The sequence below is a fragment of the Ixodes scapularis genome, unplaced genomic scaffold (assembly GCF_016920785.2).
Source record: "Ixodes scapularis isolate PalLabHiFi unplaced genomic scaffold, ASM1692078v2 PGA_scaffold0__279_contigs__length_252992795, whole genome shotgun sequence".
Taxonomy (NCBI): domain Eukaryota; kingdom Metazoa; phylum Arthropoda; class Arachnida; order Ixodida; family Ixodidae; genus Ixodes; species Ixodes scapularis.
The window spans coordinates 28928468-28943914 of NW_024609835.1; the positions used below are offsets into that span (position 1 = coordinate 28928468).

Genomic DNA, 15447 nt, shown 5'->3' on the forward strand with positions numbered 1-15447 from the left:
CAATCATGGAAGGCCGACCACAGCGATGCTTTCGGTCGCGCACGTCGCCAATAGTAACTTCGTTCAATTTACCTGCACCGGTGCAGAAAAGTGTAGGGCAGTGTACTTCCGGTACGTGCATCGAGATACGACCCTACACTTTCTTGCACTGGTGCAGGTAAATCGAATGAAACTATTGTACATTGTTGTTAACAAAACATGTTGACTTGCTTCAACACAATGCCTGAAAGAGAGAGGGGCTACAATGTGACGTGTTGGGCTAGTTGGTTCGAGGCGAACATCTTGGTAAGAAACAGCAACAAAGAAACTTGGACAAGAGTAAAGGAACAAACACGACAGGACGGCGCTGAACTAACAACTGTTGTTTATTACACAAAAGGGAAAGGAAGAAAACAAGAAGCATCTTAATCAAATAAAAATATATAGACACACACAAACGTGCCAACCAAGCAGCATATTATGTCACGATAGGCCCAGTCAGTGGCAGCATAATGCCCGTCATAGTCAATCGCAGGTACCCGAACTCTTGTCAGATGGCGCCACTGACGGTTCGCTGACGCATCTCCCGCCAAGTTCTGAGAGGGGCTGCATGGTCGTTGCTCAAAGCAGTTCGGTGTTTCTCCAAATTAAAGAGTTTCAAAGCCCTGCACAGCACACACAGAGAAATGGTTCTTGGAGAAGAAGGATAATACAAGACAGACTTCAAATGCCCCACCATATTCTCCTTATCCTCTCCTAGCTCATAGCGAGAACAGCAAGAACATGATAATGTTCAAGAAGGACGACTCCGAGCCCTTCCCTGGAACTATTTCTGCAATGTTCAAACAAAGACAAACGTGCAAAATACTGCGAGCATGAACTTGATCATGTATAAAAACAAATACATGTATTGACAGCTTGTTCTCAAAATGTGAACCATACCGTTCCTGCATAAAGTATGCATCACAAAGAAAAAAGGTTAATGCCGTATTGCTCTCTGCCTAAAGGACCATTTGTTAATATTAATAATGTTTGGCATAATTTGTTTATTAATTCACTTCAAGTAATTTACTTCTTAATTGAGGATCATTGAAAGCCACTAAATCAAGTTATTTTAGAAAGATGGAAGGTGCAAACAGCATTCTACTGCATTCTGAAAAAAATGCTCAATTTGGCAGTGTTTCTAGGTAACAGTTTGGCTTTTGTACAAACACCCAGTGTTCGTGCAAAATAGAGCAGTTTCTTTGGCCCCGAGAAACTAGACAAAAGCTAGAACAGGTGCCACTGTCCTCAATGCCGAGCGAATGAGGGCCGGAAACGCTTCGTCTTAGATGTTTCATTGAATCATTACGGTTCTTGAATGAAGCTCTACAACAAGGGATCTTTAATCAAACAGCACTAGAATGGTATCATCTGCAGATGTTATCAGACTCCAGAAAAGGTGGTTCAGCTGAAGGTGTTTTGGGGGAAGGGGAGTTCTGGAGGGAGGGAGAGATCACGAGCCTTAGGAGACAAGAGAAGATTACATGTTTTCAGAGCTTATTTCCAGCTATATCGGAAAAAAAAAAATTTTTTTTTTTGTGAGAAATATTTTTTAGCATTTTTATCATTGACAATGAGATTAAAACATTTTGCAAGCTTATTTTCCACATTCTCATATCAGTCATAGTCTTTCAGTACTTTGGAGGCAAAAAGTCTGCTTGCCGGCGAAAATATTTTATTGCCTCTGGCATGCTAGCACATCGATTCGAAATCCGTCTATTGTGTTATTCCATGCTCCATGCACATAATGTATGGTTCTAACTCCTCAGGTTGCACGCATGCCTTCCGCAAACCTGTGGAGCACTTCTCCTAACAAATAACCATTACTTTAAAAAAAAAAAAAAAAGTCAAAGCCATTTACAATTTCTTGTAACGCCGAATTAGAGTGCAACTCTTGAGGAGGAAGAGGGAAGGGTACTGAGGGGAGGGTATACGCCTCTTTCTCCTCCTTCTCCTCCCCTCACTCTTCAATCTCCTCGGGGGGGGGGGGGGTCACATTGACCGCTCAAGCCGAAAACAAGCCCCTAAGAGAAAAAAAAAAAAAGAAAAAAAAAGGCCAGTGCAGCGATGTGATTGGTCCCAGCCATTTTGGAGCACCTCTTGGAGCAGCTAGAAATCAATTTTGGAGCATAAGCACACACTTCATTTTCATTCATACAACCGCCAATATTATGTCCATAATCACGTGTTGGCCCGTTCAACTAAAAGACAATGTCTGCTTAACCTTCCCGCCCCCGTGCAACTTTTTGTCAGCTACAGTTGCATGGCAGGTTCGATTCCCTCAAACACAGAACTAGCCGTTTAGTTGTGTGGGGAAGCACCGAGCACGGCAACAAGATGCTGAGTAATGAAGAACAGAGTATGAACAGCTCTGAATGTCTATTTTAGGTATGGAATCAAAGGTAAGCAAAAAAATAGTCTCGGGCAAAGTGAGAACAGCAGGGCGGGTCATTCAAACTCCCAGCCTCCAGCATGTGCTACATCCTCCCACCGTGCTTTGGCCGAGCAGCACGAGGCGCCCAAGCGTTGCCGAAAGTAAGAAGCTTGCGCTGGAGGTAGGACAATTGAAGTTCTTCCCCACCATTTTCACTTCGTGACTATAGTATATTCCACTGAAATAATGTTAGAATATAATAATTACGAGCACCCCAAATTGTTGTTTCGTTGAAGTTCCGAACAATTGTAGTAAAACACCCAATTCTGAATTAAGATTAAATGCCATTTTTGGAGTTTGTGCCAGTGCCAGTTTTGGTGTTTGTGCAAATAGCAAGTGCTTTGCTTGCTTTCCCGAGGCCACAGATATCCATGCATGCTAGGATGCTATGCTATAAGCAGCTGCCCATTACTCTAACATCATATACACCGGAAGGTGGCAATGTACTGTCGCGGACAGTATGAGCAAAAGCAGTACTTCGTGCTTCTTTGGCGTACGTTCCGGTTTTCGAGAGCACTGCAATCCGAACTGGGAATGGAATGCGAAGTTGAGGTCTCATACATCAGACTATTTGCCAAATTGAGAGGTAATAGAGCTTTTGGAGGCCGTTTTTGGAAGCTGCAGATGGAGAAAGAGGCCAAATCGGGTGTCCCAGCTCATATTATCCGGGGGAGAACATGCATTTGTTTGTGAACTGTCCTACTGTATTCCTAGGAACCCAAAACACTTTTATTGGATTTCCAAGCTCCCAAATATCCTCAACTGTCCAGGCTTCTGAGTAAAGTGCTTTTCTAATCTAAGCACTATTTCGACCACCCACTGCTACATATTTATGAGCCAACCGCTCCCCAGTGTGTGGGTTGTCGAGAAAGTCTAGGCTTCTGCGCTGGTATATTGCATGAATGCCAAGACCCGGACAGCTTCCCCAACTGTTATTCAAGGCAGACACAGGTTCCTAGAGATGTTTTCGAACCTCTGCACAGGGTGATGGCCAAATGGTCATGAAAAGCCTCACTTTCAGTTGCAGCTCGTATCGGGTAGAAATAAGATAAGAAGTTGAACGATTCTTGGGGCTGGGAAACATCACAGCCTTGAAGATAGAGTTCTTCAGGGAGGTCGGAATTGGAGAAGTATTTCACAGTGAAGATATTTGTTTTCTTGACTTCATCTAGGAATGCAGTATTCAAGCTAAAGCTAGAAAATCATTTACTTTTAGGTACGTGCCTAACTGTGTTGATTTTCCCAAATGGCAGATTTGTCCATGGGACATTGCTGCTTGCAGTTTTTCAATTAAGCGCTGTTCAATCAAAAGTTGTACTTGTAATGTCTATGAAAATAATGTCAGTGGGGCAATGTTCCCTCTTTGGCAATTCCAGCAATGTTGCTGCAAGATGTGATAATCCTAATTTCCAGGCAGAGCAAGGTAAGGTCTTCTGTAAGGAGTCTTCTGCTCTAGGCTCACCTACACAAATAACACGTAAGCGAGGGCGAACCCCACAGCCACGTTGACTGTGCCTTGCACCTCTTATGACTTACGGAGAGGTACAAAGATTGTGCATCGCTTTGATTCTAAACAAACTGGAAGCATTTGGACATACCCAAAAGGTTGAGCTCCATTCATCTGCCTGTGCAGCAATCCGAATGGTGTTTGTGACGATCCAGGGTCTTTTCACATGAGTATCACAAACACAGTAGAAATTGACAGGGTCAAACAGTCGGCACAGCAGACATGCTATGCATTGTTGCCGAAAACACGGACCTTTAGCAAATTGTATGTTTAATGAAGGAACATGTGGAATTACAATGACATTTTTTCAGCTGTGTGAAACATTCCCGTGGCAACCGAAAGGTGCTTACAGATCCGGTTGTCTTGTGGCGGCAGTGGCCTGAATTCCCGCCACCGGCAACCAGAGCCGTTTATACCGCTGTACAAGGAGTATCGTATGGGGTCTGCTGAAGTGGTCTACTGGACACCTTTCTGTAAGGACCTCCTGAACAAAAGAATGTGTGGCTCTGGAAAAAAAAAAAAGTTCTCCATCACTTTCTTTCCTGAACATCCCTTAAAACCGTGCAGTTGACCCGACTTTATGGTACCGTGCCAACATGGACCTCGCACATTTCTGACAGCCGAACATGTGCCACACTGGTGATTAAGACAAACTTGCACAAACTCTAAAAGCAACTGCAACAATCCAGGTTAGCATAGGCTGCCTTAATCTTTTAAATGGTCCTTGTTCCTTTATTTAGCCAAAAAAAACCTATAATGGCTCGCAAGACATGGAAAGGATTTCTCGAAGCCCCAGAGTGGCAGCTGACTCTTCACTGAGAAAAGCAGGTATTTCGAGCTGCGTTGCTCAAAGCTAAAGGAGAACCCACATGAAGCATATCTGAGGAGTATTTATGCACGCGGGAGCGCTGACCTTGGACGTGTCATCCAAGGTCAGCGCTCCCGCATGCACCTCTCACTATCTGTGCGAGGTTGTGGAGAATCTACAACCTTGCCTCCACGTGCCCGGTGCCGAAGCACACATTCCCCGCTGGTGTGGACATGTGTTGACACCTCCATTATCTCCAGTACTGAAGCTGACATTCCCTGCCAGTCCAGGACCTCTTGAACCCTGCCACATAAACATCGCCGAGGATGGCATGCCCCGGCTTGCCTACCAGTGAACATCCGTTGAGGTTCACGTTACAGTACCAAGCCAGGATTTCTCGCGGGACAGGCACCGTAGTGCTCGCCCGTGGCCTTGGGCATGACGTCCTCGCTTGGAGCATGAGGGGTGGGAGGCAAAGGGGTCGAGCTGGTTATACAAGGAGATAGCAGGCGGGGGAAGGGGAGGGGGTGGAAGCGGTTTCGATTTAAGTCTTCACCTGACAGTCTTGATCTGGGAGTCTTCACTTGCCAGTCTTGATTTGAGTCTTCAGTTAGGAGTCTGAGGGACATTCTTCATGGGGTCTTTATCGGGAGGCTTCATCAAAGGTCTTGAGTAGAGACTGTCGACTTGAGGCTAATCTTTAGCAGAGGGTCTTGATTCATGGAGTATGCGGTGGAGCTCAAGAATCTCCTGTCGAGTGCATTGCACGACGCTAAAAGAAACCTCGATGGCGCAAGGATCGAGCAAGCGGCCCAATATGATAAGAGCCATCGTCACCTGGAGTACAACGTGAGGGAACTTCATCCTAAGAAGAACTCACCTGCTGAGTAACGCAACTAGTTAGTTAGCAACATCGCTGGCCGCAAAGTGGGAGGAGCCTTACGAGGTAAAGTCGCGGTGTCGCGCATTACATATAGACTTGATCAGTCGAGCACCGACGAGGAGTCCGGCCCTGTTCACACCACCAACTTGAAGGGTTACTACCTTCGCAATCGAGGCGGCAGTGAACCAGGGTCTGTGGAGAGAGACATGGGACATTCCTGTTCAGGTGACCCTTATATGCAATATGGAGTGCGGACTCTACACAACAGCCAAACAAGGCATGACACCGTTGGCGAGCAAACTTCAGAGGAAAACTCTGACCGTCGTTACAACCTTCAATATAGAGCGTAGTCATTCTCCATGTTTCTAAATGTTATTTTTATGCAGGAAGCCTGCTTCAAAGTATTGTCTAGAAGGAGCAAGTGGTGCCAGTCGTAGACGGCCCCATTCGGCGGGCCCGCTTTGCCCAAATGTGGGTGCAACCATTCCTCCAGACACCCAGGGTGCTCACCCAAAACCCTGGCGTCCCGGGTCACGAGGTGGTCGGCCCTGGAGCCGACCGCACCTTGGAGCCAAATCCCGGAGCCGGCCCCCACCGACGCCTGCCCCCCGTCCGGCTGTAGCGGCTCTGCCATCTCTTTTGACTGGCACCAGCAAAGATGTTCAAAGGTTTGACTGCTCCCCAGAGGCTGAGCCTTGAGGGGAGGGAAAAGTGGAGAACCTTTGACTTTGCCTTTATGTCCCCGGTGCCAAAGCCCACATTCCCCACCAGTGTGAATACTTGTTGACTCTTCCATTGTCTCCAGTGCCGAAGCCGACATTCCCCGCCAGTCTGGGACCTTTTGAACACTGCCACATAAACAGTGCCAACGATGGCATACGCCGCTTGCCTACCAGTGAACCACAGTCGAGGCTCAGGTTCAGGTAGAGGTTACAGTACCGAGCTGGGATTTCTCGCCAGACAGGTGCCGTAGCGCTTGCCCGTGGCCTTATATGGGCAAGAGTTTCTCGAATGAGGCGTGAGGGAGTAGGAGACAAAGGGATTTGGCTGGTTATATAAGGAGATAGCAGGCAAGGGGTCAGGACAGTTTCGATTTGAGTCTTCACTTTTCGGAGTCTTCGCTTGCCAGTCTTGATTTGAGTCTTCAGTTAGGAGTCCTTTAAGGGACAGTCTTAATGGGGTCTTTATCGGGAGGCTTCATCGGAGGTCTTGGGTGGAGAGAGTTTCGACTCATGGATAGTCTTTAGTAGATGGTCTTGTAGGGAGCCGTTCAGCTGCAGCCACCACCGGAGGAAGACAGGACTTGGGGCGACGGTATGCGAGTTAAATTGTTTGATTGCACTTACTCTGTTGTGCAACTTCCTTGGGAACGACTGGAGCGTGGCTGGATCGAACCAGGTGCAGTAAAACATAGAACGATCCCACAAGGTATGCCCCGGCGCTGGGCTCCTCGAAGCGTCTGCTTATACTCCCACTAGATGGTGAAGAAAGCGGCTGCCAGCCCACAGCAAGGCGGGAAACCACCGTAAGGGGAACTCGAGTGGCTTCACCTTACGATGGGCCGCAGCAGATGGTATGATCCATCCCAACCAATTCACTACCATGAATGTATCATGTGACTACGCACACCCCACATTGCTGTGCTTTTCCCAGAGGTCACATGACACTTGCACATCGTCGGACTGGCTTCTATGGCTCAAAGCGTCCTGTGCAGTTCATCGTAAGGTGAAACAGCATGGACGCTAAAAGTGCTCATTAGATTGCAGAACTATGCCCGCGATCGAGCCACCACGGTGTCAACTGCCACTCTGAAGACTTCCAGCAGGTTCTTTATTCTTTTTTCAATCTTTGTGCAGCAGTACTGGCTACATTTCTGAAAATGGAAATATTCTTCAGCAACGAATTGGTGTGGATCCATGTCAGCCTGTAGTAATTAGAGTAAGTATTCTGCCTATTATTTCCTCCAACAATTAATCCTATCAAGTAATTATTTACACAACAGCTTGCCCCGCCCGTTTTGGCATAAGACCAGGAAAACGGGTGGGGGATTGGCGGCCGAGTATGTTAGTGCAGCTCAGCTCGGAGCACGTGGAGCAAAAGCTTGCATTGAAGAACCCAGGGATTCTGGGTTCAATCACCACCCCTGCCCGTTTCGACCTGGAGCAGCATTGCACCGGCATGCGGTCATGTATCACTACTGCGTGAAGCACGTTAAACACCCCAAGCTAGCCATCGTACTGCACTGGCTAAATTTCTCATCTACGGCGTTAACCAGTTTTGCCGCATTTCAAAGGCAGACCAACCTTGCGCTGCATACACCCGAACGAAATTTGGTTTCCTCTTACCAGGGAAACGGTTGGTAAGGGAACCGAAACATGTACACTGCACTACACTGTTAGCACGAAAAAGCATTTGCCAGGTTTGTTTGTTTATTTCTTAGTACCAAAGGACTATTATCAAAGCCGCTAGTTGATAAGAAGTGCATATCTGAGGCACTAATCTGCCAAAGTGGTAAAATTTTATGCCCATCAATTCCCTTCAGAACTAAATGATGAAAAAGTGGCAATGCTATGATCTGGCTTACAGTGCCAAGCAGTCTACAAGGCGGAGGGTGCCACAAGACAGAATGCAGATGAAAAATCTGTGCTAGTAAGGTGCTATCAAATATTTTGCCTTCCAAGTAAGGAGCCCTTTTTCCACAACTGTTTGACACTATCAATTGGCAAGCCAGGCAGCATTTTTGATGGCCTTCAAAAAAAACTTTAACCAGCTTTATGCCTGTGTGGTTGGTCTAAACGAAGGTGGAACAAACCACAACGTGTTGCAATTAAAACGCTGAACTAAAACCTGGCTCTAGTACACTCTGACTGGCCACCGATAATTTCACATAGACAATGGTGTATGGAAAGCTTTGCTGCAACAATGCACATGCACAGACAACCACAAAAAGGTTTTTTTTTGCTCGGTCAAGGCAAAAGGTAGAAATATTTTAATCGGAATCTTTCTTGTCATCAATTTAGCTGTACAAAAAGGAATATGGAACTCGGGTTTTATATTGCTTCTATTTCTTGACACCTTTTTGTACGGAAGTGGAGGGTGATCTTTGTTCTTTGACAAACATCCGAGTATAATTTCAGGCCAGCCTTTTTTTGCTAGGTATTCCACATACAAGTTTTCCTAACAGGGTGTCTAGCAAATTATTATTTTGAAATTCCCCAACTTTTCCAGGTTTGCCTCGACAATTTCAGGTGAGATTCCCTGACCACTGTAGAGGCGGTTAAAGATACAAGACCATTACAACACTAGGCATTGAGCATTAAGCACCGTGAGGATCATTTTGCACGGGCTTAATCCAACTTGCATATTCCGAAATATTTGGGTTCATCCAGTCCGGATTAAATGAGCACTTTCTTGCCGCCGACATCTTCAGTGAAGAGGCCAATTCCGGAAACACGATGAAAACACGACGCTCAACCACACACGTCAACAACCGAATGGCAGCCATATGCACACTTTCGGATACTTTCGGCTTAAGGATAGGATTGGATTAAGGTCTACGGCTTTTCCATTTGTTACTAAATCTAGTAGCTCTAACTGGATCTAGCCTAGTGTCGCACACTCAATCCAAGGCTTGGACTGGATTTGTCGGCTGTTCCCTTTGCATCGGGTAGCACACTGTACATTGGTTGAGCAGAGCCTGCGCTCCCCTCTAAGCAGAACTTATTGCCTATTTTTCAGCCCCTAAGTCCTCAAGTGTTTGCTCAGGGCACTCGATGGCGTTTCCGGCTCATTTTCCCTGACTGGGCTCGCTTTTTGACAATCTCCCTGATTTTCCCCGGTAATTAAAATTTCCCTGACAATTCCCAATCACTAGACACCCTGCTAAATGTGCAGCGAAAACAATGCACAAAGAATGAATTCTAGATATGCATTCAGATACCGCATTTTCTGGTGTATAAGACACAATTTTTTTCCCAAATTTTCGGCGGTGCGGTTTATATGCTAATTTTTACTCAGAAACTTGCGAAAAGTGGGGGATGCATATTTACAACGATGCGTTTCATACATAAGACACTTGATTTCCACAATTTTCGGCTGTGTGTCTTATATACCGATTTTTACTTAGAAACTTGCGAAAAGTGGGGGGTGCGTCTTATACACCGGAAAATATGGTACATAGCCACTTAAAGGGAAACTCTGCTTCATTCTCGGTTGTTAGCAAACACTGCGACTCTCTTTAGTATCATCTAGAGAGACCGAATGTCAAATATTATAACGTAATACCACCTAAAAGATCACTAAACCAGCCGACAAAAACTGAGATGCGCGAAGTCACCAAAATCCGCTAATTTAGCGGGCGACGTGTGGCGCAGCCAACGTTGCATTTCCGTTGTGGTTGACGTCTGTTGCATATGCAGTTTTTTTCTTGGCATTTTCTTTTCCAGGGCGAGCTTACCAGGCGGTGCTACGGACGCGCTCCACGTCTGGGCAAGCAAAGAAGCGAGACAGACAAAGAAAAAAAAAATGAACGAGAACAAGAGAAACAAAAAGAGGGAGAGAGAGTTGTACGGGATGAGTGTCGCTGACATACATGCCAACCGGTGCCAACAGACTAACCACAAATACTATTTGCTAACCGCCTGGGTTTTTGCCTACATAGCCAGCTTCGTCGCTGCTTGCTTTGCCTGTTCGCCGCCGCGGCTAGGCCTGCCCTCCCTCCTCGCCCTTCCCCTCGCATCCGTGTCCTTTCTGGGTTACTGCTGGTAGATCACGTGACCCATTGTGTTCCACGTGAGTGCGTATGCAACTGACGTTGAGGGTACAATGTTGCCCGGCTGTGCCGAAGTTTCAGTTTCGGTTTGCGATTATGGTAAATAACAAATCGCACGAAAAATATTTTGCCTTTAATGAGACAAACGGTCTAGGGTTGTTTTGAAGTACTTTTCACGTTTATATCACCCACTATCTCAAAATTTCCGAAATCGAGGGGAGTCGCCCTTTAATAGACACAGGCACTCAAAAGTTGACTAACACTGTCTGGAGAACATAACATATCTTACATCTGCTTATCATCGGCTTTGACGGCAGTTCACAACAATATGCAAGGCATGCTACAAGGTCTGACCTTGACACCCCACATGATTTTTTGAACCAACTCAACAAGTTCCATCAGGGCAACCTCAGGCACTTAGAGCTGACCAGCCAACACTGCTCCTTGTTACCTCCTCCAAACTACAAGAAACATAAAATCAAACTGGCCCACAGCTCAAGCTTCTACAAGGTGAAATCTGCTTCCTTCAAGCTACAACGATTGCTGCTCGGAGCTTTCAGATTCTGCACATGATGACACATAAGGCCCTAAAAAAGGAACCTCGCAACCAGAGAAATCATTGGTACTAAATTCCAAGTCTTTTGGATTGTAGCGAGGAGGCTCAGCTCTGCGAGAATTTCTAATGGCTCCACGTTGGCTTGGATGTCATTTACAAGTAGCGTCAGCCTGTTTGCATGGCTGCAGCCTACCTGGACTGTGGACCATGTAGTGCTCCCAGCCCAAAGACTGCTGCACGCCAAGGTTGCGCCATTCCGTCTCGGTCATGAGGTGTGTCTTGGGAACCGACTGGGCCAGTTCTGGTGGAAGGATTACGTGCCTAGAAACAATGTAGAGAACTGCTTGTTCTTGTTCCAAAGCTACATTTAATGCGCAGCTTCTACTCCCGATCCTGTCCAGTGTCAAATATCCACAAGGTGCAAGAATGCAAAAGTCACTCGCACCCGATTGCTTCAATCTGGAAGAACCGACGTTGTACCAGTGTTTCCTGGTGCAACATGAAATAAACATTCACAGATTTGGTGTGCTTCAGCGCATGTTTGTTATGGGAAAGCCAGGAGTACACCACTAAAGCTGGCAGTAGAAAGCTAAGTGTTTGCAAGTCAAAAGAAAGCTGCTTCGAGGCACGGTACAAATGAAGTGAACATGCTCCATGTGCATGGGCGGAAAGCTTTTATGTTTGGGACGATTAGCCAGCGGTATTTCATCTTATCCCCCAAGGAGCATGTTTTGTTACACGAGTACAGTGCCTCACATTTACAGATTACCCAAAACATTTTTTTTAAACTTTGTCATCTGTGCAGTCACCGACGTCAACAATGGACAGTTGCTGAAGGCTCAGCAGCACCAAGAGAAATCTGGTGCTTGCTTTTTCCCGGTGTTAGGCTACCCGAAGTGCACAGTCGAGTTTACTGTCACCTGGGGAACAAACTACCAAAGACAATTAACATGAGACGTTGGTCAGATATGCCTTTTCAAGTGAACTAGTAGGACTCAATGGACTGTAACTATTTTCCAAATTGACCACAATTAGCTTAACGGCTATTGCCCCTTGCCTTTTAGATTAGTCCAACCAGCGTTTTGGAATAAATTTTGAATAGATTGAGGGGATCAAAGACACAACACTTACTCTAGACCCATGGGCGTACCAACCGGGGGGGCAAGGCCGCTTGCCCCCCAGTTCTCAAAGTAGGGGGGGGGGGGGGGGGGGGGGGAGGCATGTTTTGCCCCCCATGAAACAGCCACTGGGCAGGGAAAACCCTGGCCGGCGGCGCCCAAAGGATACCAAAAACACCCCCCCCCCCCCCCCCCCCCCCCGGGCCTGGGGAGGGGGTCTGGTTTGCCCCCTCACTTAAAAACTTAAAAACAAGTTGGTACGTTACTGCCTAGACCACAGCCAGCCATGCTGATCGGTGTAGTATTCCAAGTAGTGTTCGAGGTGTAATGTGCGAGGCCACGTAGGCATTGGTTATCATGAGCCCACCTGTACTCGTAGTTGTCGTCATAGTATTTTTCGGAGTATTGAATTAAGGTGTCGGGCATCCCAGGATTACCTGCAAGGAACAAAAATGCCCTAGTTTGTACGAACCAGAAGAAAAACAATTTTGTTTAGGGATAAAAACTTAATAAACACGTGAAGTGGTAAAAAAGAAAACATTTAAAGGTACCGGGAAATCAGCAATTATTGTTCGCGCGTATATCCCTCCTGCTGATGAAAGCGAATGCGCTCACCTGATCGTCAACGGAATTGGAATATTTGAGATTACACTTCTTATTTGCCGCCAAGACGCCGGCACATCGGGCACAAACGCCGCAGTCGAGAAATGAAACAGAAAAGTGAAGCGTACAAACCAACCAAGAGTAATCCGCTACAAACGAGAAGATAGACCGATGAATACTAGACGAAAGTACGTATTACTACCCGTTACTACCCTTTGAGTAACCAACCAAACGAAAGCAATGAAAGAAAGCTATCCAGCTGACCGTGCGGCAACGTCGGCACCGTTATCTATCAGCCAGTGAGTTCACTTTAGCCCCTTTAGCCAGTGCAGCTGACCTAGCCGACCTAGCCAACCTAGCCAAGCCGGCCAAGCACAGATCTTTTCCCGAATCGAAGCGCCCCTGGTGCCCCTGGTGGCACAGTGGCACAAAAGGAATTCTGGGTACCACTTAGTTTTGGTTTCAGTTTCAGATTTTCGCATGATTATCGTGTCGTGACGGTACACGCTGATTGCGTTTTCATTGCTGCGACTTCCCACAAGTGCACAATACTGTAGGCGTTGCCGAGAGATACTGAACAAAATACTTGGCACTGTTTTTGTGGTTCACGATGTGCCAGATTTTGGGCAAAGGTAGACAAATGTAGAACAATGGATTTCTAGGTCCCTGCTGGTACCCCTGTCGTGCAAGCATGCGTGCGCGCGAAGAAAAGTTTTGCAGGCTTGGAAGTTCAAGTGCTTGGCTGCAGGAGAACAGACAGCGGCTGTCTAATTGAAACCGAAACCATGCCACTCCGCTTCGAGGCCAACTGGTTTCTAGCGTACCACGCGCACAGTGTTGCATGGAGGGATCTTTGAAAGGGCCACTGGATGGCCATCTTGCATGCAGCGGAATCGCAATTTCGCTAGCGTTGCAGAGCCAACGGCAGCATACTGCAGACAAGTTTTCTCTTTGATCGTCATCATTCGCCGAAGAAGTTTTATAAAACCCTGTGTAAGCGGTGATACTTGCCGTTGTGAACACAAGAACATGTTTACAAAAGCGCAGTGCCATAGGAAAAAGACACAACTCGTCAAAAACAAGTTTTGCGGGTCTCGCGGCGTGACTTCTTTGGCACGACGAAGTGCTGCGCCTCCGTGCCGTCGCACGCCTGGATACCATACCTCGGGAAACCCCACGATCCCCTCACACTCTCATCATCAGAGGTAAGGTGAGGGTGAGTGAGTTTCCAAACCACGAATCTTCATGAGTGTGAGGGTGACTGAGGATCGTGAGGGGTGTGACTCATACACGTACCTATACTTTAAAGGGATACTACAACGAAATTTCGGCGCTCATATTTTGGTCTATATGTGTTCAAAAGAGCAGTATCAGATGGAACATACCAATATCTTGTTAAAAGAGTCTCGAAAAAGAATTTTAAAACGAATTAAACGATTAGCAAAGAGCACCTGGTGGATGTCGCTAACGCCTCGTTTGTAATACCCGTCTAGGAACCTTGACAGCTAGTGACGGTGAGTGTCTCGCCCCCGGCCACGACGAGAGAAGAGGGGAAGTAGGAACTCCCCTCTTCCCGAGAATCCCTTTTGTGTGTCGCAGAAGTCGCTATTGTCCCCCTAGAAGATTATAGAAGATTAACCCGTCACTCAAAATTCGTACAACGTCAGCCTCGCCGTAGCTTTGCTCGTCTTGAGACGACCTACGTCACGATTGCCTTGGATGTCACGTGCTCTAAGCTGGGCCTTCTCCGAGCGCTTGCCAGAGTTGGCCGTTTATTCGCGACTCCAGCGACCTATAGGGGGCGCCACCACCAAACAAACATGGCGGCTGAGTCCAGGTCGCGTCGGCTCGGCCGGGCCGCCTGAACAGGTGGCACGTTCAATTTAACAGATTTTCTTTTGTTTAATGCCCAATTTTATAGGTATTTGAACTGAGACGGTTAAGTGTAGCCGGTGCACGTAAACTTGCAGAGCATAGTTTTGTTTTCCAACTGTGTTTTTTGTTCTTTTCATGTCAAACTTTCGTTTCGGAGATTTCGTTCGAAACCGAAACTATGGGCTCTGGAGAGACGGTAATATACTAATCAGTTTTGATCATCTAAAGAAAGCGGCAATGACTGCAGAATTCTCCTACCGATAGTAATTTTCAGCCAACTTGCATGCCTCGACCATGCGACTTATCTGTCCGCGAAATCGGGCTTTTGTGCGTATCCGCGTTTAAGAAACAGCTTCAGTCTTGTGCTCGGTCAACAACACAGGCTGCAGGAAAATTAAGAAAATTAAGCAAGCGCTTCTTGAGCCAAGGACCATGTTAACCCGCTGGCGCCCCACTTAGCAGCTGATACTCGTATTTCAATTCAGGTTTTAGTAGCAATCGAGAAGTCATTTTGACGAGCGGGTTATGTATTATATTACGTACTATGTCCCACTAAAGCGATATTGGTATATCCTTCGGTTTGAAATATGAGCTTAATTAATTAGCTAGTAGGTGAACTGCTGAATAAAAGTATATTTGACAGACAGAGAGATACTAAGTTAAACTTAGCGAAATGGTTCTGGCCGGTAGCACGGAGACGAATACGGACAAACTTATTCATTGGAGGTTCACGCAGAACCTCTCAGCATTGAACTTGACTTCGAATCCTGAACGGAAAAAATGAGTGTTTTTGTGGCCGGTCAACCCGAGAAATGTAGACGTACATTGCTGCTGGCTTAATTCGACGGGGGTATAATATAAATATTGGAGG

General features: G+C 46.6%; 1 protein-coding gene across 2 annotated transcripts; it reads right to left on the reverse strand.

Annotated features, from left to right (window-relative positions):
• Window positions 1-350: 350 nt before the first annotated feature.
• LOC115323233 (cyclin-dependent kinases regulatory subunit) lies at window positions 351-12989 on the reverse strand. Of its 2 annotated transcripts, XM_042291375.1 has the most exons (5): window positions 12966-12989; window positions 12466-12535; window positions 11174-11301; window positions 4313-4468; window positions 351-644 (listed from the first exon to the last, which is right to left on the reverse strand). In XM_042291375.1, exons 2-4 carry the CDS (start codon window positions 12522-12524, stop codon window positions 4419-4421), a joined length of 237 nt encoding a protein of 78 aa, XP_042147309.1. In that variant the 5' UTR covers window positions 12525-12535; window positions 12966-12989; the 3' UTR covers window positions 351-644; window positions 4313-4418. The 2 variants fall into 2 exon arrangements, with proteins under 2 accessions (XP_042147309.1, XP_029839480.1); XM_029983620.3 differs by lacking the exons at window positions 351-644; window positions 12966-12989 and adding an exon at window positions 12714-12956 and having other exon boundaries at window positions 4216-4468.
• Window positions 12990-15447: the final 2458 nt, after the last annotated feature.

Bases quoted from the DNA above. Each gene is read 5' to 3' on its own strand.
- LOC115323233 (XM_042291375.1), bottom strand. From the start codon at position 12,524: ATGCCCGACACCTTAATTCAATACTCCGAAAAATACTATGACGACAAC. The intron at 11,302-12,465 runs GTGGGCTCATGA...CATTGTTTCTAG, and splicing joins GACGACAACTACGAGTACAG to GCACGTAATCCTTCCACCAG. The intron at 4,469-11,173 runs GTAGGCTGCAGC...TTTTTTTTCCAG, and splicing joins CTACATGGTCCACAGTCCAG to AGCCACACATTCTTTTGTTC.